The 26,514-nt window shown below is 43.1% G+C and overlaps 2 protein-coding genes across 2 annotated transcripts; one reads left to right on the top strand and one right to left on the bottom strand.

Moving 5' to 3' along the window:
• Positions 1-4,391: 4,391 nt before the first annotated feature.
• LOC119629883 (sterile alpha motif domain-containing protein 1-like) lies at positions 4,392-12,104 on the top strand. Its single transcript, XM_038017401.1, has 2 exons — positions 4,392-5,957; positions 12,096-12,104. Exons 1-2 carry the CDS (start codon positions 4,392-4,394, stop codon positions 12,102-12,104), a joined length of 1,575 nt encoding a protein of 524 aa, XP_037873329.1.
• A 1,605-nt stretch (positions 12,105-13,709) lies between these two features.
• Positions 13,710-24,122, bottom strand: LOC101742982 (uncharacterized). The gene is made up of 3 exons (XM_038017379.2): positions 24,076-24,122; positions 23,942-23,991; positions 13,710-16,238 (listed from the first exon to the last, which is right to left on the bottom strand). Exons 2-3 carry the CDS (start codon positions 23,957-23,959, stop codon positions 14,037-14,039), a joined length of 2,220 nt encoding a protein of 739 aa, XP_037873307.1. The 5' UTR covers positions 23,960-23,991; positions 24,076-24,122; the 3' UTR covers positions 13,710-14,036.
• Positions 24,123-26,514: the final 2,392 nt, after the last annotated feature.

Below are 26,514 nucleotides of genomic sequence, written 5' to 3'. Positions count from 1 at the left end.
GAAGTTCAAGGCTAGTTAACGCTAGTCTTATATACGGGGTAGCGGACCGTGGCTTCGGCTTGGTGTGAGTACCGTGGGTGCAACGAAACGGACAGTCTTAGATGCACACTTGCATGTACCAACTGAGGCTCTCAACCTTGAATCTGTTTTTGAAAAATATTTACGAGCCGTACGCCGGAAACATCATCACTCTTTTTCAAATCTCAATCTCAAACTCTTTTTTTTTTATTGCTTAGATGGGTGGACGAACTCACAGCCCACCTGGTGTTAAGTGGTTACTGGAGCCCATAGACATTCACAACGTAAATGAACCACCCACCTTGAGATATAAGTTCTAAGGTCTCAAGTATAGTTACAACGGCTGCTCCACCCTTCAAACCGAAACGCATTACTGCTACATGGCAGAAATAAGCAGGTTGGTGGCACCCACCCGCGCGGACTCACAAGAGGTCCCACCACCAGTAATAAATCCCGTTTTAAATCATTTTAAATCATTGCAATGTAATCGTACCCTTAATCATATTATGTTAAGTAGAAAACTATTAATTTATTATTAAAGTGCAACTAAAGCGATTGCTTCAAGTATTCAAAAAGAATTAAAAAACAGCAATTTTTTAACCTGGAAGACGTAAGTCCAGTACTCTAAATTAAAAATACACTAAAACCTGACTGCCTCCTAATAAGTTAATGATAATGGTATTGGAAGCCGACACGCCAGGAGTTTCTGATTTAAATGGAGTGAAAGCCGTTACAGAATTCAATGGAGATTTCGACCTCACGTTTTGAGGCCAATATTCACGTTGTGATGACTTGCGGTAATAATATTTACCTGGTAGATGGATTGTAAGCTTATTTTTTCGTCTACGGAATATAAATAAACTACTAGTTATGTTAAGAAACACACATTTTCTTCTTGGCGAGATTGCTAAACAACATTAAAGTCAAGAACCGTCGTATTCATCACAATTGTGAAATTTTAAAACTTTCCGTTTAAATGTTTTATTTCCATTCTATGGGTTTTGTCATTTATGTCGTAAATTATAGGTATCATTGATTTATATTTAAATCTCTATCGTCAGAATTGCCTTGAACATTATTTAATTAATACGAAATCAATTTTTAACTAACAGCATAAACGTTTTTATAAAGTACTATATTAAACTGATGATACATTTACACGTAAAATTTTTTTTTTTTAAATTAAATTTAGCATTGAAAGTTCGAGAAACAGTGGCCTTAGCCTCTGCACGCCTAGGGTTAAACTGAGACTTAAGAATGTATCAAACGCTCTCTTTTGATTTCTATTTACATACGTAAATTAATGTTAAACAAATAATATTCTACAATAAATTAATTGTTGTCAGCATGAAGCTCATAGTACGCTTGTTTTAGAACTGCTTAATCATCACTTTAAAGAACTAATTTAAAATTTCACTATTAATTGTTAATATGTATTTTTTTTTTTCATTCCTTATATCCATTAGTATCGGTTTCTAATCCAGTAATTCTAAAAACCGTTTATACAGTTTGCAATTATTTTCATTGTCTTGTATCTATTACTTTTAAAAAGAACACAAAAAGTCGGCACAAAATTGTTCATTAACGCCTGCGCAAAACCAATAAGCAAAACTTTCAATCTTACGGTAACCCAGTATAAATATCGCTGCGGTTTTCTTCCTCCTCCTTCAGTCGATTGCTCATTGCTGGGCATCGTGATACGTTCGCCTGTGACCTTTTTTTTGTAATTTGTAGCCACTTTTGTCGGTCAGTGGCACAATGAAGTGCGTGGTTCAGTCTCATGTCCAGATACTCGGACTCTTGGTCACTCGATCTTTTTCGGCTCCGACCTCTGGATCGTCTTCCATCCACTTTACCCGTCACTATGAGTCTCTCCAGGTTTTCAGAGGGTTTTCTTGCTATATGACCAAGATGTATTGCAGTACTCTATATAGGCATTGGGTGGATAGCCTCTGGTCAACTTTGTTAACGGTTTTATGTGCACTTAATTTAGTAGATAATGTAAAACGCAATGCCCATTGCTTTGCATCAGGAGTATTCGAAAATTAACATTGCTACTTAAAGGAATAGAGTTTAATTTATTTTCCAATGAGTTGACGACTACATATTATAGAAAGAATTATAGTCCTTATGATACAAAATTTCAATGTTTTCTTCTTGCCCGTACCTGACGTCATGTGGAGTCGGTACAGCATATCTTTCTTATCTGCATTCTTATCGTGCTGCATAGGGATTTTTTTATTTTTTTTATTGCTTAGATGGATGGACGAACCCACAGCCCACCTGGTGTTAAGTGGTTACTGGAGCAGATACGTACATACACATCTACAACATAAATGCCGCCACCCACCTTGTGATATGAGTTCTGAGGTCTCAGTATAGTTACAACGGCTGCCCCACCCTTCAAACCTTTTTTTTTATTGCTTAGATGGATGGACGAGCTCACAGCCCACCTGATGTTAAGTTGTTACTAGAGCCTATAGACATCCACAACGTAAATGCGCCACCCATCTTGAGATATAAGTTCTAAGGTCTCAGTATAGTTACAACGGCTACCCCACCCTTCGAACCGAAACGCATTACTGCTTCACGGCGGAAATAGGCAGGGTGGACCTACCTGCCCGTGCGGACTCAGAAGAGGTCCTACCACCAGTAAATTTGCCATGAGTTTTACGACCGGCCTCATGCTTGACCATAATAAATCCACTATCGGTGTTTCATTTACTTCATCCGTTTTTGGTTCTCCGATTTACGTTTTATTATTATAAACAATAACACTAAAATTTAAATTTTAAATCACCAAAAGTCAAAAATATATCACGATTTATTCGTTTTTGCTGTATTTTCGTAATACCGGAAGATATTATAAATTTAGTGCACTCATATAAAATTTAGGACGGGAAAAAGCAGACCCGGACACATAGTAAGTTATTATCAGCCTACAATGTCCATTGGTGGATATATGCCTCTACTACTTAGCCACTTTATTATGTATGAATAGAAAAAATAAAAATAAAAAAATGTTTCTTAACGACATAAAATTTACAACCTAGGGCATATTATTATGAGATTACAACACAACTAAATTACCATTTTACAACATCGCTTTCACTAAATTTTCTCTTTCATAAATAACCAATTTGATGAACATAATTTGTATTCACCCTTGGAATTCAAAATTTGAATACCGCCGATGATTTCGACAAATAAGTTCGAAGTCTCCGCTGTATTGTATAAACTAGCGTCCGTAGCCTAATCGGGTAGACGCTCGGTGGATTGTATCAAGCGAAGCCGGCCTTAAAATCCTCCAGTTAGGTATCAATTTTTCTAATACTTACTTAATTACAGTTCACGAATCCCTTCCACGATGAATTATACAACAGTCTGTAATAAAAATCAAATGCAGAATTATTATTCTTGCGTCCTTACCATTAGCAAGGCATATTGTTGGCCCGGAGGGCTGTTACCTCTACCGTGTCTATTTCTGCCGCAAACCAGTCATACATGTCGGTTTATAAAGAGGACATTGCCGTTATACTTTACAATTAAGACTTAGACCTCATTTATCTAGGTGGTGGCATTCCCCACCGAATGTAGTTCCGCCTTGTCGTGGCGGTGGGGCTTAAGCGTGCGTCCCTAAAATCGCGTGCAGAGGAATCTGTGTGGGACGCCGCGACCAAGAGAACTGCGCCCAGCTCTCTTCGGCCGCCTCCGCGTTCTGCGGGGGATGCCATGAGAGAGAGCGAGGGACCTTCTCCCCACGCCCTTTGCACTGACAAAGAGTTCCATTCTGGGGATGAAGGGTTGGCTCTCGGGAGCCTGGTGAGCCAGCGGCACTTTTGTGTCTTCCGGCTGCGGGTTGCCATGTCCCCGGCTTTGGCTACAGGGGAAAGCCTTCCAGATATGGGAGGTACCGGTTCGCCGGCGTGGCTCCGCACCGCGTTATGGGCGATGGACAGGCTTCGGCCACCGTCGGTCAAACCGTAAACCCCAGTCATGGGGAACGGGGGCTTCTGCCTTTACTGGTCGAAGCCGCGAGGATGCAAACCTCTTCAAAAATGCCCTAATCCCAAGCTCGACACCCGGCGATGGGATGTATGGCTGGAGGGTTTCCAGTCCCGAGGGTGTCATAGATCCCAGGGGACCAAACCCCTGGTTAATAAAAAGGCAATATATGATTGCAAATTGTGAATAGTTTGTACCCCAGGAGGGTACCGCCCGCGAGTCGGGCGGAGAATCCCTCCGTGCTTCCTCAGTGGAAGCACGCTGCCCCACGTACTCTGGGGGGGGGCAACAATTGTCAGGATGAAGGGGGCTGTGCGACGGGCAGCGGAATTTCCGTCGAACCGAGGCGCTCCCCGATCGCCGGCTCGATGCGCTCTGCGCTCGCCAGCGACTCGGGTGCAATCAATCCCACCAGACCATCGGCGGGGAAAAAGAGGGGGAGAAGAAAGACGGCATTACCAACTTCCGATGACGGCGGCGCATCATCCTCCGGCACTGAGGTACCGGAAAAAACGATGGCCATCGAGGAGGTGACTCCGGTAGTTTCGGTGCCTGCTACGTCGGAAGACGCAATGCCCGCTCCCCAGTGGGCACCAGTGAGGAGGAGGGGCGCTGTGTCACCGGCGACGTCCGTGGAGTCCATGTCGACGTCGGCCGCGTCCCTGGCTAGCAGGGACGGGACGTTCCGGGATCTCGACCTTGCATTGGTTAATTTGGGTAAGTTGCTGTCGACTGTGGCTGCCAAGGGCGCCGAGCCAGGCAGCAGTTACCGGAAACGGCTCCGGGAGGCAGCCGCTATGGTGAGAACGAGGCTGATCCCCACCATGTCCAAGCTTTATGACTTGGTAGAGAGCCGAGAGGTGGAGAGCAAGGATCTCGTCGCTCATTGTGACTCCAGCGAGAGTCGCATCCCGGGAGACACCCCGGCCTTGCGAGGAGGGACTCCCTTGTTGCCGAGGCCTCCGCTGGCACGCTCTGGACCCCCCGCGGGGGCGATGGATACTGACGTGCACTTACGGTCGGCGGTGGGTTTGACAGCGCAAATTCCAGAGCCCAATCCTGTGGTCCCTGTCCCGCTAGCACCTACCCCCGCGCTCCCTCGCCCTCCACGAAGGGTTGAGTTAAGGCCTGCGCCGCCTCCGCGGATATCGGCCGCCCCTGCGTCTGCACGGAGAGGAAGGCTAAGCCCTGCGCCAGCGCGGGCTGAAGACATCCGTTCGCCACTGGCGAGGATGGTGGATGAGTGGCCGGCGCTACCGCCGCCTCTTTCACCCTCGCGTGCTGCGGGATTGCAGGCTCGCGGGCCACACAACACGGCTGCTGGGATAGAAGAGGTGGACTACTCCCTCCCAAGCAGAGAGGAAATGGTGGCCTGTATCTCGCGGGCGGTGGCGGTTGAGGTCAGCAAGCACTTTGCCGGCCTCGAGGAGATACTCCGCTCTTTGATTGGTTCCGGAGATTGCGTCCCGGCGCCAACAACCGCAGGCGCCCCGCGGGGTCAGGCCGCCCGGCCGACCTCTACCCCCACGCCATCCGCGAGGTTGGCCCGGCGTAGAGGCCGGGACCAGAATAACAAGGGTACGGGTGCCCAGAATCGTGCCCCGAAATCCCAACCCCGTCCCCTTCCTGCTCCCCCGTCAAGCATGGACGAGGGCTGGACGGAAGTGGTGAAGCGGGGCAAGAAAGCTAAGCAGCAGACAGCGGCTCTGGCAGCTCCCAGAGGGGGTCGAGCGCCAACTGCGGCAGCCCGAAGCACAGAGCTGGCGGCCGTGGTTGCTCCTCGTGAGAGTCGAGCACTGGCAACCAGGAAGCAGAACGGCAAAAAGAAGAAGCCGCGCGCAACGCGGTCGGCTGCCGTCGTAGTGACGTTGCTACCGGCCGCCGCCGAAAAGGGCCTCACCTATAATGACGTGATGGCCCGAGCGCGCGCGGCTGTAAGTTTGGACGAAATCGGGGCGGAGGAGGGCCTCCGCTTCCGGCATACAGCCAATGGAGCGAAGCTACTGGAGTGTCCCGGTGCCGATAGTTCTGGCATCGCAGACAAACTAGTGGCGACGCTCCGCGTGGCACTGCCGGAGGATGAGGTGCGCGTGCACAGGCCGGTGAGAATGGCCGAGATTAGAATCACCGGCCTGGACGACTGTGCTACCAAGGAGGAGGTGGCAGCCGCAATAGCCGCCCAAGGTGGATGTGCCCTGGAGAGCGTGACCGTGGGCGAACTTCGCTCAGGGTACTCTGGGGCCAGGTCAGCATGGGCGCGCTGCCCTGTGGAGGCAGCAACTTCCGTGGCCACTCCTCCGCCAGGAAGATCGATGGGGGATCCGGGGAGACTGCGCGTGGGCTGGATAGCGGCCCACGTGCGTCTCCAAGAACCACGTGCCTGGCGATGTCTCCGATGCTTTAGCACCGGGCATGGCCTCGCTAGGTGCACTAGCTCGGTTGACCGTAGCGGTCTGTGTTTCCGCTGCGGCCAACTGGGCCATAAAGCGGCGTCCTGCACAGCCGCCCCGCACTGCGCTCTGTGCGCTGCGGCCGGGCGCAGGGCCAACCACCGGGCGGGAGGCAAGGCGTGCTTCCCGTCCGGTGATAATACCGAACGCAACTGGCGCCGAAAATCAAAGCACCGACAAAAGAGAAGGTTGGCCAGAGGAGCACTGGCCAACGCTGTAATCCCCGATGCGGCGCCGGTGCCGGTGGGCGGGGGCAGCGGTGAAGGGGAGGGGGCGATGGATGTGGTCCAACAGTAATGGACCACACCTATCGCTTCCTGCAAGGAAACCTGAACCACTCCGCCAGAGCTCAGGACATGCTGTCTCAGAGCATGGCGGAGTGGTCCATAGATGTGGCTGTGGTCGCCGAGCCGTACTTCGTTCCCCCAGCAAATGATTGCTGGTTTGGGGACGACGGCGGCCTGGCGGCCATAGTCATAAGAAGAGACGCGGCGATCCCCCCCCCCTGGCGATGGTGACCAGGGGTCAAGGGTTCGTCGCGGTGCAACTGGAAGGGACCGTCGTGATCGGGGCGTACTTCTCTCCGAACAGGCCTACCGTCGAGTTCGGGCATTTCCTGGGCGAGATCGGGGCGATTGCTCGCCGCCTCGCTCCCCATCCAGTGATTCTCGCGGGGGACCTCAATGCGAAGTCTGTCGCATGGGGCTCCCCCCGCTCGGACGCTCGTGGTAGGCTACTGGAGAGGTGGGCGCATGCGGCCGGCCTCTGTTTGTTAAATAGAGGTTCGGTTGCGACGTGCGTGCGGTGGCAGGGCGAGTCTATTATGGACGTTACGTTCGCAAGCCCGGCCATCGCACGCCGTATCCGCGACTGGAGAGTTTTGGAGAGGGCGGAGACGCTATCAGATCACCGATATATTCGGTTTGATCTCTCCGCCCGTTCCGCAGTCGCGGACGTCCACGGGGACTACCCCCGTGGTGCGTCCCGGTCATTCCCCAAGTGGGCACTGAAGCGCCTGAATAAGGAGCTCCTGATGGAAGCCTCTACGGTGGCGGCGTGGGCGCCCATGCGTCCACACCCGGTCGAGGTCGAGGGAGAGGCAGGATGGTTCCGGGACACGATGCGTCGCATCTGTGATGCGTCGATGCCCCGGATCGGCCCTCGACTTCCTAATCGCCAGGCGTACTGGTGGTCGCCCGAAATTGCGCAACTCCGCGTGGAGTGCGTTCGGGCGAGGCGCGAGTGCACCAGGCATCGCCGCCGCCGCCTGCCGCGGCGCAACGATCCGGTTGCATTTTCGGCGGCAGAGGCCCGGCTGCACGGCGCATTTCGCGTCGCGCAGAGGGCATTGCAGCTGGCCATCAGAAGAGCCAAGAACCAACACATGGAGGGTCTCTTGGAGACGCTGGATGAGGATCCGTGGGGGCGGCCCTATCATATGGTGCGCAATAAAATGCGCCCATGGGCCCCCCCGATCACGGAGCGTCTCCAGCCTCAGCAGCTGCGGGACATCGTCTCGGCGCTGTTCCCGCAGGAGCGGGAGGGATTTGTCGCTCCCGCTATGGACGCGCAGCCGGAATAGCGCGGACGGCGAAGTCCCTGCTGAGGTGCCCCGTATAACGGGGGCGGAGCTCCGTGTGGCCGTGCGCAAAATGTGTGCGAAGGACCCTGCACCCGGCCCGAACGGCGTCCATGACCGGGTTTGGGCCTTGGCTCTTGGTGCCCTAGGGGACCGACTCTTGAGGCTTTACAACTCCTGCCTCGAGTCGGGACGGTTTCCTTCATCGTGGAAGACGGGCAGACTCGTGCTGTTGAGAAAGGCAGGGCTCCCGGCGGATACTGCCGCCGGGTACCGTCCCATCGTGTTGCTGGATGAGGTGGGCAAGCTGCTGGAACGCATTCTGGCGGCCCGCATCATCCAGCATCTGGTCAGGGTGGGACCCGATCTGTCGGCGGAGCAGTATGGCTTCCGAGAGGGCCGCTCAACGGTAGACGCGATCCTTCGCGTGCGGGCCCTCTCGGAGGAGGCCGTCTCCAGGGGTGGGGTGGCTTTGGCGGTGTCGCTCGACATCGCCAATGCGTTTAACACCCTGCCCTGGTCCGTGATAAGGGGGGCGCTGGAACGACATGGAGTGCCTCCCTACCTTCGCCGGCTGGTGGGTTCCTACTTGGAGGACAGATCGGTCACGTGTACCGGACACGGTGGGATTCTGCACCGGTTCCCGGTCGTGCGCGGTGTTCCACAGGGGTCGGTGCTTGGCCCCCTTTTGTGGAATATCGGGTATGACTGGGTGCTGAGAGGTGCCCTCCTCCCGGGCCTGAGCGTAATCTGTTACGCAGACGACACGTTGGTCGTGGCCCGGGGGGGTAGTTTTGCCAAGTCTGCCCGTCTTGCTACCGCTGGGGTGGCGCATGTCGTCGGCAAAATCAGGAGATTGGGCCTCGACGTGGCGCTCAGTAAATCCGAGGCCATGTGGTTCCACAGGCCCCGGAGAGTGCCACCTGTCGATGCCCATATCGTGGTTGGAGGCGTCCGTATCGGGGTCGGGGTGCAGTTGAAGTACCTCGGCCTCATCCTGGACAGTCGTTGGACCTTTCGTGGTCACTTTCAGAGCCTGGTCCCTCGTTTGTTGGGGGTGGCCGGCGCGTTAAGCCGGCTTCTGCCCAACGTCGGGGGGCCTGACCAGGTGACGCGCCGTCTCTATACGGGGGTGGTGCGATCAATGGGGCACCTGTGTGGAGCCAGTCCCTGACCGCGGGAGTGGCGAAGCTGCTGCAACGGCCGCAACGCACCATCGCGGTCAGGGTCATCCGTGGTTATCGCACCATCTCCTTTGAGGCGGCGTGTGTACTGGCTGGGACGCCGCCTTGGGTTCTGGAAGCGGAGGCGCTCGCCGCTGACTATCAGTGGCGGGCTGACCTTCGTGCCCGGGACGTGGCGCGTCCCAGCCCCAGTGTGTTCAGAGCGCGGAGGGCCCAATCTCGGCGGTCCGTGCTGGAGTCATGGTCCAGACGGCTGGCTGATCCTTCGGCTGGTCGTAGGACCGTCGAGGCGATTCGCCCGGTCCTTGTGGATTGGGTGAATCGTGACAGAGGACGCCTCACTTTCCGGCTCACGCAGGTGCTCACTGGGCATGGTTGCTTCGGTGAGTTCCTGCACCGGATCACAGCCGAGCCGACGGCAGAGTGCCACCATTGTGGTTGCGACTTGGACACGGCAGAGCATACGCTCGTCGCCTGCCCCGCATGGGAGGGGTGGCGCCGTGTCCTCGTCGCAAAAGTAGGAAACGACTTGTCGTTGCCGAGTGTTGTGGCATCGATGCTCGGCGACGACGAGTCGTGGAAGGCGATGCTCGACTTCTGCGAGTGCACCATCTCGCAGAAGGAGGCGGCGGGGCGCGTGAGAGACGCGCAAGCCCGCCGCCGTCGGGCGGGGGCCAGGGAGGCGGATCTCGCCCAAGCCCTGGCCCTGTAAGGGTTTCGGGTCCCCTTCACATGTCGGTCTGGGGACCGGCGAAGGGGGCCTAAGAAGACGACGTGCAAGCTGCTCTGCACGCGTTTTACGCAAGAGCATCCGGGTGATGGAAGGCCGACTATCCTCGACCAACGCTGGTTCTGACCCAGCGGGGTATTCCGTAGGATAACCCATTCTAACCGGCGCCATCTAGGCGGGCTCCGGATAGCCTGCCGACCGAGAGGGCTGGTGGTCGTGGCGCCGACGACCGCCACTCCGGCGTCCCGAGGGGGAGGGTGATGGGAGAGATGTGCTCCGCACTAAACGCTTCACTTTCCCCCCTTTGCCTTTTCATGGGTTCTGTCTCATGCGAGGTTCGGACGCGGGTTAAAAAAAAAAAAAAACAAAAAAAAAAAAAAGGTGGCATTCATATTGTACTCCGTAGGCAGCACCTTGGCTCTGCCCCTGGCATTGCTGAAGTCCATGGGCGACGGTTACCACTCACCATCAGGTGGGCCGTATGCCCGTCTGCCTACAAAGGCAATAAAAAAAAAAAAAAACTCTGTATGGGTTACGAAAAACTATCACACATATCATAAAGCTTTGTTCAACCGTCTATGTTATAAAAATACATACAAGTAAGGCGTGTGTAGTTAATACAAATAAATGCATTTCATACATCCACCACGGCGAAATAGTCGATACTACAAACACTAACTAAAGTGCCAACAAAAACTATATCAATTATTACAATTAATAAAAATTTTGTTTTAGGAACATACTGAGAATTTAAATACAATTAAATATATCGATATCAGTAGAAGATAATTAATTTGTTTTGTTACTTACAAAAGCGCCTGACGATAAAATAGTTTCACTATCAATAACGTTTGCATTGCTATGGCGCCTTAAAGCTCATGTTGAGATATCTTACTAAATATAAAATTTGTAGTAAAGTCTATTCATGCTTAAATATATAAATGGGCTTGCGGTCTGTTCCCAATATCGACATACCGTTAAGTCCCGCTTACCCCGAGTGCCTCCTTTGCGCGGGCACTTCGTAGGAAGTTCAGCCCTCTGCCCGAAAAAAAAACATAATTAAACATTTAGAACTGTCAAATAATATTCTAAGATTTATAAGGGCTATGTTCATAATTATTTGAAAGCTACAAAAAAATAGCACCACCATTCTAACTCACACTATATTGATTGTTTTCTTTCTTTTTCTTTGATTTAATTAGAATAGATAAACATTTTTTTCTCATAATAAAAGTTCTTTAATGACCCCTGAAAACTATCTAGATACAATAGAAATACCAAAGTTTACATACACATAGTTGTTCAAACACTGTCCATTTGACAAAATTTTACGATTTTTTTTTTATTGTTTAGATAGGTGGATGAGCTCACAGCCCACCTGGTGTTAAGTGGTTACTGGACCCCATAGACATCTACGACGTAAATGCGCCACCCACCTTGAGACATCAGTTCTAAGGTCTTAGTATAGTTCAACGGCTGCCCCGCCCTACAAACCGAAACGCATTACTGCTTCACGGCAGAAATAGGCAGGGTGGTGGTACCTACCCGCGTGAACTCACAAGAGGTCCTACCACCAGTATGATGAACTTCGATATTCGTATAAGTAGTCTCACCCTTGCTCATGGAGATCAGCAGTGTTAGCTGACGCTCTTCAAGCCCGAGGTGAAGAAGAAAATGTCGAGAAACACCATGGAGGGGAGATCATTCTAGGTTAGGGTGACAAAACAGATATCTGGAAACGCGCTGTTCATGAACGCAGCGGTTACAGGTAGGATCGATGATTAAAAGGAGATGAAGGGATCATCTCCAACACAGAAATTCAGAGCACACCCAAGAAACATATAGATATCACAGGCGTGGTCTTGTCACTACTAATACCAGCTCATCTACTAATCAAAATATAAATAGGTCATAGCTAATCAGATTCAGATACAGAGCACATACATATACCTAGTGTAGTTATTGAAATAATAAGTCTCTAATATTGTGAATACATGGTAAATTTTCTGAACATTATTCAATACTTTCACAAGCAAATCACAACTTAACGAAATGTTTCTAATTTAATTCTTAGATGACAACATATTGAATTATTTGTCAGTAAACATTCAGAGAGGTTCTTGTTTCAGTCTAGATAAACGAAATAAATCACTCGATCAAATCACTCTCGATCTAGTAATCAGATACAAAGCCGATTGCGTTCGAAAATGTAATTACCAAGTTTTTTACATCAGATATATCAGTAATTAATGGACTAAGTGTAACAGAGTCTTGCATGTATCTTAGTCATGTTCATAAATATGCAAATATTTCAGAAGTTAAAATAAATATCTCTCGATTTGTTTTTTTTCTGTGAACAGAAGCTTCATTCGTGCTGTTGCTATTTACACGCAGTCTGTAATACACTCTTTAACTTATATCAAATACTTATAAAAATATCGCATTCATTTTGCCATTTGAATATTAGGGAACGCATTGAAATAAAAGAAGTTGGACACTCTTTTCTACACACATTCTAGTGACGCTAACTTTGTGAGATCCATTAAAACCAAAGGCATTGCGATTTCACGAAGGCATTAATTTCTGTAATTTCTCTTTTCTATCTACGCTAAACTTGTTACAACGCCTAATTTAAATAATGAAATACTTATGTAATATCAATAAGGCTGTCTCCTATAAAAATATAAAATTACAACGTAATTTACTGTGAAATGTTATCTACTAAGCCGTTTTCCTGATTCTAAGCCCATCGAAAAAGGTTGATTAGAGAGTATCCTTCCCGCAGAACCCCATAGTGCGCAATATGTAATACTTTAGATCTAATAGAATTTTCCGTAACTCAAGACGCTAACAAATTATTCATCATTATTATCTGTACTCAATGGCTTACTTTCAAATACGCACAATTGGAAATTCTTCACTTTAACATAACTCACACTTCACATAACATCAGAGGCTGATTATCCGTAAGGCAAACTAGGCACGTGCCTAGGGGCGCGTAGTTACAAGGGGCGCGCGAGCTCAGAATTTTTTTATAAACAAAGAAAATAACATATCGACGATTAAGAACTAAATGCTGATCTATAATCTAAGTCTTCTGTGGCCCCTCTTGATTTCTTCACAGTAATAACGACATATTTAATTGGCGCATTAGCGTAAGTACAAGGGTCTTGGTCTTAACGTCATATTTCATTCGCGCATTAGTGTAAGTACAAGGGTCTTGGTCTACTAAAGTCTAGGGTTTGATGATACAACGTCATCGTAATTGCAAAAACAACTAGTTAAAGTTTATAGTATTATGATGGCCATTTATGTCCGGTACAGGGGCGCCGATAAAGTGATTGCCTAGGGCGCTCTGGACCTTTAATCCGCCACTGCATAACATAACTCTTCACATAGCTCGTAGTAGAGTCTGTTATGAGCCTGCACGGGTAAGTACCAACGACCCGCCTATTTCTGCCATGAAGCAGTAATGCATTTCGCTTTGAAAGACGGGACTGTTGTTGTACTATGCAACTGAGACTTAGAACTCATATCTCAAGTTTGATGACGTACATTTACGTTGTTTTCGTCTATGGGGTCCGTTATTCTGTTAACATCAGATGAGGATGAGTCATGAACTCTAAGGAATAAATGAAAAATCTGTTTTCGTTGAGCTATGAACGTGACCAACCAGATGTTGAATTTAAAATTAGAAATCAGGACTTATTTAAATCCGAACAAAATACAGACACACAACAGATAATTAATACAAATTCAACGTTTATTACTCTCTTATTTTTCATGTCCACTATAACAAAAACACAAAATATTGCACTTCAAGTACGTTAAGAACATAACAAAATCACATAATAAATAATGAGAAATAAAGCTTTTTGATTTCACTTTTTAGCAAGTCTTTAAAAATAATACATTTTTCCTTTAATCGTTTTGGTAAAATACCGATGCTTAAACACTTTTATCCTCTACTAGCATTTTGCAATAATATTTGCCTTAAAATTAAACTTAACTCTATATCATACAATGAACCTTACTACTAAAATGTACAATGTTCTTATTTTATTTACACCCTATGATGATGACTTCTTCATTTCTTTGCGTTGATTTTGTTTCCTCGTCATTATACTTTCTCTTTTATTTTCCGGCCTTGTCATTCTTTTCGGGTAAGAGTGATAATTTCTGGGATAAGAAGGAGGCTTTTGTTTACCAACGGGCGGTATATAGTGGGCTGGTACAGTATATTCGACTTCGGAACTATCTTCTTGATTTTGAGATGTATGCATGGATTGTGAATTTACGTATGAAACCTTCTCAGCTGTGGCAGGGTTCCTTAGGAAAGTCTGGGGTACCATTACCCTATATGGCGACTGGTATTTATAAGAGTAAGGCATCGGAGTTACGTAACTCACTGTTTGAACAGGTCCTTCTGCGGTTGTTTGTTTTGATTTGTACGATAGTGGAAGGACAGTGGCAACCGTGTGGTCCTTACTAGGGTAGTTTTCTGTTAATACTAAATCATTAGAATTTTCATTCGATTGCTGTCGATAAATATATTCCTGTGATGATTCTAAATTCGGCTGCGAATAAAGTTGTCGTTGAGGTTCTTGATTGAGTTCTTCTTCTGACGGATAAACAACAACATTTTCCTTTGGTAAGGTCTGCTCTTCACGGTAAGTTGGTGAACTTGTTTCCGGAAGTCCGTACACTGGACTAACGTTATTACTAACAGATGCAGTTACTGCGTGAGCAGCATAGTCAGGTGAAGCAGTCTGTGTTTCATATTGATTCTCAATATTTTTTTCTGGTTGTCTGTATTCATAGGTAACCGATACAGATTCCGGATTGTTTACATGAGATTGCTCATTATACTGCACTTCGACTGATGTATCCTGTGCATTATAAGTTTGAGACAAAGTTTGTTGGTTTTCTGTTACATGAGCGGGTTGAACTTGCTGCTGATACTGAGGCTGTACGTAGTAAGTTTGTGTTGGTGCGCGAGATTGAGGAACATATTTATATCTGTATTCGTATCTTGGTTGATGGACAGGTTGCCTGTAATGGGAGTGACCTTGTGGGTAATATTGTTGCTTAACGTAACTTGACGGATATCGAGCCATCACAGGCTTAACAGCCGAATATTGAACGCCTGAATGATCAGAATGCGTGTATGAAGGTTGAACGTAAGGTACTGCATACTGATTTGGTTCATGCACAGGTGCCCCAGTTAAGGCCTCGGAAGCTTTCAAAGCCAGTGACTCCTGATAAGTCATGACTTGTGGTGCGAACGAATAGCCTATTTTCTTAAAATATTCATTAACTAATTCTTGTAAATTAACGTTGTTCAAATAACGTGAAAACGGGTAGTTGTCAGGTAAATTCGCAAAGAGCTCAGCTGTTGGATTTTTTAGCGACGAACTAGGAATCCTCAAAACTAGAACAGGTACAACTCCTTGTTCCTTTGTCGAGCCCTGTAAGCTGTGGATATGATCGGTAGTTAGTCCAGCCCCTTGGAATTCCGGTCGTTTTAAAAGCTGTGAAGGCTCAACTAAATAATTGGACATAACCGAGGGGAATTGTCCACTCAATCCTGAAAAACTCTGTCCATTGTATGTAGTGTATAAAGTAGATGGAGTCGACACCGGCGATGATACATGAGAATATCCTCCTTGAACAAACGATGGCGGTGGCGAAACCAAGCCTTTGATATTGTCATAGCTGTTACTTTGTACCGAAGAGCCTTGGTGTTCAACATTTTCTTCTTTCACAGGAACTAACTCGAATGCCTGAGATGGTTGTATCTCGACTTTAGTTGCAACTGTTGTATATCTACCACCAGCATTCGTATGGTGGGTATAATGATGTGTTGTAGGAACGATGTCATCTTGCGAGTATGGATATATCATGAATCTTCCTTTTTCTTGAACGGGCTTTCCGAAGTATGAATAAGTATAGCCATTGTTTGTTCTGTATCCGTAACCCAAATTTGCATCTATAGTTCTTTTACCCTTTGATTTTGAGTCTGTATCATTAACTATTTCTATAGCTATAACAGCAGGGAAAGGTGTAGGTGTTTTGGAATTTGATTCATCATTCTTATTATTTTTATCTTCATCAGGCTTTACACCAAATTTAGCTTCAACTTCTCTTAAAAATTTCTTTTCATCGTCTGTTAATGTTGAATTACTCACTTTGTCTTTATCTTTGACATCTACTTTGTATTTCTTCGGTTCTGGACCAGCAAAGGTTGTTGCTAATATCGCGCAGCATAATATCTGGAAATAACAAAAAAACTATTAACAAAACTAATAAATGTGTGAAAACTTACATAAATGTAAAAATACTATCGAAGACCGAATAATCAAAACTTTAAGCAGCCATGAAGTATGGTCACTTATACTGTTTTAAGATAACTGATGCTACATTATTGTTTTTATTATCGGTGTAGTCTTCGGTATTGTCTAAATTTCTTGTTACAATGATACATCTTAACGCAATTTCATTCATACAGTCGCGTGCTAGGCATTTGCTTTTCAAATCACAATTCTGCGTATTCGGCAATTGAACGCATTGTGACATTTCTGTGTGTTTTATGAAACACAACACTATAACAAAGAAACTATGATTATGAGCACATAACCTAATTATAAATTATTTTTTAAGAAGTGCGTTGGAAATGAAATAAAACTATCGACTGTTTTTTTTTTATTAAATGGAATCAAGAACCTTGTTCACCATCTAGGTATGCATTAAAAATAATCTAAAAAAAAACAGACATTAACAAAATAAAACGAGAATTTCATCAGTACAGTTGAGGTCAATTGGAAATGCATTATTAAAGTGAACTGAAAAACTACCGGTCAGATCTTGATAAAATTTAAATTGGAAAATGAGAAACATCAGCTTTCAAATAATCATCAAAATCGATTCACCTAGAAAAAAGTGGTGAATAAAAAAAAAAAAAAAAATTTTGAACCTTTTCTTTTTATGTCGGCTAACAGAAGAAACTGCATAACTTTTATCTACTTAAATTAATTAGCTATATTTTCAAAATAAAAGTAACTGTGTTATTTGGAAAAAACTATGCCTCAAAAACTCATTCCTAACGTGAAAATATTTACGTGATATCTAGATATCGCAGAGTAAAATCAACGAATTACGTAACAATTTTCTCGACAAGCACATATACGACATGACATGAGAGACAGACACGAGACTCGTTCCTTCGACCGCTTTCCACGACCCCAACGTAACTACGGGTTAGCTTAATTGAGTTACTGTCTAGGAAGGTCTTAAGCATTTTCAACTTCGCACACTAATAATAGCTATTTCGTGGATAGGAGTATAATTATACGAATAAGTATATACGTAGCTACAAAAACCGTGCAACTGACACCCGACAATGGTATTGATTAAATTTATGTCGTATTTACTTGTTTTTAAGACGCATATTTGTACAATATTTATGTATATGAGTCGTCTATTATCAAAGGTGGCAAACTGTGCATTTGGACAAAAAAAAATTATTGATATGTCAATACAGATTGATTTGAATATAATCGTCTCCTTCAAAGAATACGGTTCAAAACCTGCATTAAATAAAGGTTAATAGTTAACCTGTTATTTATCTAAGATGTCGTTCAGAAGAGTTTTGTGACTGCCAAATTAAATACAAAGTCAATAATTCGTTTTTCTGATTTACCAATAATTGTCCAAAAGTCACATTGTCGGCTTTGATAATAGTCGACTCATATATAAGTAAGGATGGCGACTGTTGTCTTTGGTTAGTATCTAGGTACTACATTAATTCGTTCTTCCAATTTTTTCCATGGTTCTTTGCGTCAATATAATACATACCTATAATAAGTACAAGTTGAGAAAAACTCATATGTTATTTTCTGCCAAAACTAAAATCAATACCTATATAATGCATATAATAAAATATTGAATGATGATTGTTAACACTGATGTTTCAAACGGCAATCAAATATTTTAATTCAATGCTAATCAAACAAGTTAAAATTATTCACGTATTGACATCTGCCTTTGACGTAACAACTTGCACGTTCGCCGAGGTCAGAAAGCACGCGCTATACTTCATATATATGTAACCATTTATTTATACATGAATTCCCGAGATGAAAGTATCGGAATTAACTGCCTGAGGTAAGCGTATAAATAAACAAAAGTGAAAGTAAAGCCGATTCCAACTTAAAGATGCACCAGTGAGTATCACTGCATTTCCTATTGACCATAATAATTGGAATAAGACGTAAATTGTAATTCAATTTATAGAATCTCACAGTGGACATTTTATTTCCATCCATACAATTTTTACTCGATAAATTCAGTTATATCGCGTTTGTTTATTCGTATATTTGTTCTTTTTTTTATGGTTGAAAGATTACTGGTGGCCCGAAAGCCTTTCCAGTTTCATCAGGACAGGTGGGCGAGCAAAGGCTCAGCCAGGAGGGGTGGGGTTTGCTAACTCCTGCCCAAGCGCCTCCGAAGGTGACCTAACAACTCAAGAGCAATTGCTTCGCGAATGAATCAACTACCGGATCGAATCGCGACCCGCTGAGAAGATCCGGCGATTATATTTGTTCACAAGCAACCGCAAGCTTGTCAACTATTAAATTTGGTTTTATTAAATGTAAGTATAATTGTTGACGAACTACCTACTCGTTTCTACACCTTTACAAATGGAGAAGATTCCAAAAAAAAAAAAACACTTATTGTTTTAAACTCGACGACTAACTATTTCTAAATTGACAACTTACGTAACCCTCTCTGGTACGTTCCCAACATACATAACATAATATATATTTTCTGTTGATTCTATTTTTAAAAGAACCATAACTACGGGCAATCGTTTTAATGACGATATGCGTAATCTCAGTGAATCGTATGTAGGCTTGTTGCACGTGCTATGACTTGTCATTATTACGAACGCAATCTTTTCGCGGCTAAACACATTTCGTGTTTTGTAATAAGGAACTAAACCATAGATTATACAATAATATACAAGAAAATAAACAATACTATCTAAATCTTTCTGGCACACCTGCTAAATGTCGTGAACTATATCTTGCACTACAATGGCCTCATTGTTCCTAGAACGATCCTGTGAGTTATACAGCTAAATATTATTCAGGTGGTATCAGGTAAATAATCAGGATAATAAAACTTAATCTTAATTTTATATAAATCGCTAAAGCAATATGTTTTAGATAAATTTTGAAAAATAAATATCCGTACCTAAGTTATGCGAATAAATAATCTACAATAACTAACTTTAAACCGAAACGCATTACTGCTTCACGGCAGAAATAGGCAGGGCGGTGGTACCTACCCGGCGGACTCACAAAAGGTCCTACCACCAGTAAAAATGCCGAAATGCAGAAGAATTTTTGGCTTCCATACATCCGATTTCTTTAAAGAAGGCACTGAAAATTTACCACTGCGCTGGTAGAGATGCATAGACTATACCATGTGTTCATGTTTTAATTAACAGAAATAAAAATATTTATAAAAAAACATCCTTTACTTTCAGTTTCACTAAACGGCAATTGCGTAGGTAAATACCTAATAGTCTAAATAGATTGGGTTTTGTTCTATGATTTAATTCAAGTAATTAAATAACTTTATCCTGTCAAGCTCGAAGGAATAATAATTTTTCGAAAGACGCGAGCAAGCTGCTGAAATTTCAATTCATAGATAAAAAAAAAACAGTGATCAAATTATTACTACGAGTAGATTATTATATCATCGTGCGATTTTAATTAGCTTCCGTTTAAATACATATTAGACGGATATTACACTAAGCATGCACAGCTTACGTAACAAACAGTAAGTTAAATTAGCAGAACGTAATCGCATTTTGAATCATAAAATGAATGACATTAGGTACCAAAATGATTGTCCATTTCAATGATTTTGATGTTTTGAATTTAATTGTGGTGTGATGTAACTTTTGCCAAGGAAAACAGAGAGGAGAGAAAGAGAGTATACTATAATATACACACATAAATATGCAAAACATTGAATACAAAAAAAAAGTAGGTACAAACAGCGGTCTTATCGCTAACAGCAGGTTCCAGACTACGATTAGCTGAACAAGAATCACTTTAGGAAACAAATTACGCGCGGTGTACCTATCTATTCAAGGAATAAATACATATACACACATATATTATATGTACATTATATTATTTATATATATTATTATATATATTAATTTATTTTCTTTGGAATGCAGACATGCATTTTGAAGGGTGGGGCAGCCGTTGTAACTATACTTAGACCTTAGAACTCATATTTCAAGGTAGGTGGCGGCATTTACGTTGTAGATATGTATGGGCTCCAGTAACCACTTAACACCAGATGGGCTGTGAGCTCGTCCACCCATCTAAGCAATAAAAAAATATAAAAAAATCATCCTCTTAAATATTATAGTTCTGGCTGCAATAAATATTGCATTAGAATGTAAATACCGCCACCGTGAACCGGGTGTACCATGCATTACTGCTTCGCGACAGAAATTGGCAGGGTGGTGATACCTAGCTCGGTCGGCAGCGGCCTGGCTCTGCCCCTGGCATTGCTGAGGTCCATGGGCGACGGTAACCACTCACCATTAGGTGGGCCGTATGCTCGTCTGCCTACAAGGGCAATAAAAAAAATTTGCTGTGCAGGTTTAAAATACGTCCTGCCATCAGTAAATTTTTAAAACGTCGATTGCTTGTTTGTTTGATATAATTATATAGCATTAATCCGAATTAGTCTCGATGATGTGAATTAAACTTTGATGAATGCCATTAGCTTAATACTTAAGGCCTTTTTTTACTTAAGACTTTAGTTTAATACCATCAAAGTTGCGCGCGCAACTTTTCAACAAATGTAAGTATGTAGGGACTTTATACAGGTAAAGCATTTATTAAATCTGAATTGAATTTAATTATTTTGAAATATTCAGAACTTTAATTCCTTTTTATACATTCCAACACACGTCTCGGTGTTAGTGGTTCGAAATAATCGGCTCCCTCTATCAATGTAGTTTAGCATTAGTAAAACTTATTAAATATAATATAATCACATATTACAAATTAAACAGTCGCTTAATTAATCAACATTAAAATTACTAATGTGAAATGAGAAAGTATTCATGTTTCATAACGATTTCTGAATATTGTAATAAAGCTATTTATATAAAACGCGCGCGCGGCTTAATTTACCTCTAGAACGTACTTCACTATTGAAATATATATATATTTTTACAAATGTAGCTATTTAAATAAACAAACACTATATTAGCGTAAGATTTTCAACAGCAAAACACTGAGAAAACTACCGCAAGCTGTTATGAGTATTGATTGACCTAATAAACAAAATAAAAAAATAAAAAATAAATATTTTTACGGTTTTGCCTCGAATAAAATTTTTTTTTTTTATTGCTTAGATGTGTGGACGAGCTCACAGCCCATCTGGTGTTAAGTGGTTACTGGAGCCCATAGACATCCACAACTTAAATGCGCCACCCACCTTGAGATACAAGTTCTAAGGTCTCAAGTATAGTTACAACGGCTGCCCCACCCTTCAAACCGAAACGCATTACTGCTTCACGGCAGAAATAGGCAGGGTGGTGGTACCCACCCGCGCGGACTCACAAGAGGTCCTACCATGTTACTTCATTTGCGTCGAATATTTTACGGTTTTCATGGTCACGGACGATTGATCATCCGACTTCAACTACGACTCGCGGAACCCGATAAAAATATTACAACAGAAAAAAGTGAAGTTACGATTTTAACGTTTATCTATATACCATACACGTGCCAATGGCCTTGGTCGAGACGAGGCCACTTTCATTATCTGCGGGCGTCTAAATTCAAATTCGTATATGATTCTAAAATAGTTTAGAAATTTTGTGGTGGACTGTGTTTTGTTTTTTAACACCTAGACTAGCTGACCCGGCAGACTACGTAGTGCCTCAATCGATAAATAAAAGACCTAAACTTTTGTATAAAATAAACGTAAAACAAACAAAAATTGTTATTTTTATTTAATTCCGAGCATTCTCATATTTATCTACCTTTTAAACCTTCTCTGGACTTCCACAAATAATTCAAGTCCAAAATTAGCCAAATCGGTCCAGCCGTTCTCGCGTTTTAGCGAGACTAACGAACAGCAATTCATTTTTATATATATAGATATAGATAGGCGAACGAGCGGACGGCCCACCTGCTCTTATGCGTTTATCGGATCCCGCCACGCACCCCGAGACGTGTGATCGAAGATTCAATGGTATTTTATAATGGCTATTCCACCCTTCAAAGGTTTCACGGCAGGATCATGTTACCCGCCTGTGTGGGTTTATTATACATCCTATCATCGTTAAATCCCTATTGGCAATATCAGTACCCTGGTTTAATACCCGGAGAGTGCTACTGCTCAATCTGTGAATCCCTTTTAATTTAACCATAATTAGCCACCTTTTAATTTATACACAGGAATATTTAGCTGATGCTCTTCTAGACCGAAACATCCTTACTATTAAAGAACAGAAAAGATCCTAAATAATAAGAGGTTATTGCTTTTACTGACGGATAATAAGGATCTTTAGCCACCTTTTAATTTATCCACGGGAATATTTAGCTGATGCTCTTTTAGGCCAAAACCTCATTATCAAAGAACAATTGCCTGACACAAAAGATCCTAAATGATAAGAGGGTATTACTTTTACTGACGGATAATAAGGATCTAGTGATAGAAATTCAAGGTGGCTGAAATCGCACAAATACTAACTATTTTCATTAAAACTGACCTATTTTTGTCAGTGCTGGTACAATGCATGTTTTTAAAATAATTCAATAAGTTAAAATATCTTGCACATAAAAGGGCTACATTCGATGCCTCTAGTATCCAGTTTACAACTAAACTTATCAACGATCTAATTTGCAAACTTAAAATTCAACTAGTCATATAATCCATTAATTGCGCTTTGAGATGGTATGGAAATGTGATGAGACGAAATGAAAATGAGGTTGGTAAGAAAATGTTAACTATGAATGTGGAAGGATATAGAGGAAGAGGTAGACCTAAGAAGAAATGGATGTATTGCGTGAAAGACGATATGGGTAAGAGGGCAGTGAGCGAAGAAATGGTATATGACAGAAGAGTATGGAAGGAGAAAACATGTTGCGCCGACCCCAGGTAACTGGGAGAAAGGCAGGATAGTGATGAATGATGATGATATAATCCATTAAGCTTCTTCATATATTTCCGGTTCGTTCCAGAAAATTCTCATGAATACATAATATAGTATAAATGTTCACGGAAAACGATATTTCTTTTACACAATCCTAGCATGCTTTTGGCCCCTCAAATATGTTTTGACGTATGGCATCAAGCCAAGAGTATAACTGTTATTTCAATGTAATTAAGATTTTGGATCTTATGCCTACACAAATTTTACAGCGGTGCTCACACTGTTGTGTTTACTAGCTCTGTTAGTATCTGCGCTAAATTTCAAAATTAATAAGCCGTGTCTAATCTATGCTTCAATCTAAAATGTTTAGATATAAATACTTCAATTTAAACTGTTTAATTGTAATCGTAAAAAAAGTAAAAAGCCGATATAAAAGTCTCCCAAATTTATAATACATATTTGGTAGAAACTAACACACCTTTGTCAAGTTCTCGGTCGATATTTATAACAAAACTCTAATTAATTCAAAAGTCAAAGTCAAATTTGGCAATCTTGATACATAATCTTGTTGTGTTACGGTCGAAATGTCCAAATGTCGTTTTTCTAGATTCCGTAGTGCAGAGAGATAGATTCTTAAGAATGTTCAAAATATAATGTAAAAACTTATCAATAGTTCCAAATAATATCAACTTGTTATGAAATATTTACTAATAAACTGATAATTTAAAATATAAAATATACAACATGAATATAAAATGATTTTAATATATTTACCGTTGTAAATAACCGCATCTTGCACGCGTCACGTCACTGGCCGGCACTTTCTGTCAACAAGAAAACAATCGATAAACTAGTTATATACGAGCACAGCACTAGTACGTCACAACACTGACATCGAGCACACGAACCTGTATGCTTACACCGGAGAGCCAAAGCGGGTATGTGCAAATGAATCTGCGAATCACTATGTTACCTTCTTTTATACCACGGAAATGTTCTCACAAGATGCGCAGTGAGGCTTCGCTTGACCGAAGGCGTTGGTACGGACGGAGTGCGCGGCCGTGCACCCTGAGCGACTAAGCTGACTGCGCGCTTTCACTGCGTTTCATTATCGACTATCGATATATTTTTTATCGTCACTTTGCAAATACTTTCACGGAATGCATCCGATTTTAACATGGACTTGAACGGCTGTTCGAATTTCTTTCAATTTCACGCTCTTTTCAATTAGGCGCTTGACCGGAAGAACTGCAGCCAAGGGCACGCTCTGTTTTGTCTAAAACCAGTGCGTTGTCAAACATTTTATTGACAATTCCGATTGTCAGAATTGTGATTCTAAAATGTATACAATACAAACATTGTACCAAAGCAACGTACCATTTTTTATTACAAATATTTAACGAAGGCATAGACGCGCTATCAAATCATTTGGACTTAATGATTATTGGGAAAAACAAAAAACTACACGTTGCTTAGTAATTATTACATCATTTTAACTTGTAATTAAATTAGATGACAAATGACGGGTTGTAAAATTTTTATGCTCTTAGAAAAAAATATCCTGAAGTGGAATTATTTACCGAATGGTCTATGGAAATAATAACGCCCAACCATAGATAGATAAATATTGGTAGTCTATTGCGCTCTATAGCAAAGGCTCACTTAAGCTCCTTCGTAAAACAATAATTTGTGTAATAAAAACAAAATCCGCAAAATTATAATTTGCGTAATTACTGGTGGTAGGACCTCTTGTGAGTCCGCACGGGTAGGAACCCACCACCCTGCCTATTTCTGCCGTGAAGCAGTAATGCGTTTCGGTTTGAAGGGTGAGGCAGCCGTTGTAGCTATACTGAGACCTTAGAACTTATATCTCAAGGTGGGTGGCGCATTTACGTTGTAGATGTCTATGGGCTCCAGTAACCACTTAACAACCAGGTGGGTTGTGAGCTCGTCCGCCCATCTAAACAACAAATTATAAAAAAAAAACTTCATTATGAACATTGTTATTTTCAACTAGAATTCAAAGCGATCCTTCGGGGGTGTGTACAATATATTTTTTTGTACCTATGCTGAAATTTATTTACCATTGTTAAACTATCATATACATTTGCATTTGCTTACCAATTACAAGCGAATATACCTAGATATAGGGCCAAAAGTTCATTTAAAAAAAAGGAAATTTTACCAACCTCAACTTGGCTGGATATCAGATAAAAAAGATCAAAAGAAGATCATGTTTAGATGACTTAAAAAGGTGTACTTAAAATTTACCAATTTGGATGTGTTAAAAACGTGATTCATTTTTTTAGAATGTTTGCATTTAGAATGGTCATTTAAAACAGTCGCACCATTGTTTAGAGCATGCCCAACATGTCTTGAGACTGATGGCGCTTTCGATCTATTTACATACATACATCAAGCTAACAAGTAAGACTTTCAACGGAATAATTTTGGTACAAAGCACAATTAAATTACATAATCCGCGAACGTATGCAGAGCTATTAGGCGCGCAACTAAGCTCTCGCTGTTTGTCAAGCTATTCGAGCTCTGTCAGAGAGCAGCGGCTTGGCTCTGCCCCTGGCTTTGCTGAAGTCCATGGGCGACGGTAACCACTCACCATCAGGTGGGCCGTATGCTCGTCTGCCTACAAAGGCAATAAAAAAAAAGAAGAGAGAGATAGGAAAAGCTGTTACTACTAATAGGCAATCCTTTAAATTACGAAGCATCTTCTCACCATAAAGGTGCATTCTGTCGTACCTATATGTATTCCCTTTAAATAACGACGACTGTAGAGCTACCAGTCGATCTGACAGTTAGTGGCCAGCTTTACTTACGCTCTCAGGTCACATAAAGCCAAAAGGGCTTATCTTTTAATATACCTTGATGGAAATCGGAGCATACGGTTCATTCGTTTTGCACTACCAATCCCTAGACACATTTTTTTTTAATTCACTAAATTGACATATTATTAAAATCGGAAGGTTTTATTGGATGACACGCCTTCTCGGGTGCGGTGAGGTTACAAATTGGCAGTCGAAAGGCACGCATGTTCTCGTTAAATTAAGTTTCATACCCGATCCTGTGGACCAAATGGCAAACAGTCGACATCTCCCTAAACACGTCATTACGGATCCTCCTGATCGATTAACGGTGCTTTTAAGTACCTCAAGCACCGGTCAACGTCCTCGCCGAACCCGTCGCTTGCGATGAAGGGCTCGACGAGTAAATTAACCCATAGACACAGGCCACTGAGTTTCTCGCCGGGTCTTCTCAGTGGGTCGCGTTTCCGATCCGGTAGTATAGATTCTGCGAAGCACTGCTCTTTGCTACGGCCAGTGTTAACAACA

The sequence above is a fragment of the Bombyx mori genome, chromosome 18, assembly GCF_030269925.1.
Source record: "Bombyx mori chromosome 18, ASM3026992v2".
Taxonomy (NCBI): domain Eukaryota; kingdom Metazoa; phylum Arthropoda; class Insecta; order Lepidoptera; family Bombycidae; genus Bombyx; species Bombyx mori.
Note: the sequence above shows the minus strand (reverse complement) of the source record. Positions and strands in the feature narration are given on the sequence as shown.

Coding starts and splice junctions, on each gene's coding strand:
- LOC119629883 (XM_038017401.1), top strand. CDS start 4,392: ATGCGCTCTGCGCTCGCCAGCGACTCGGGTGCAATCAATCCCACCAGA.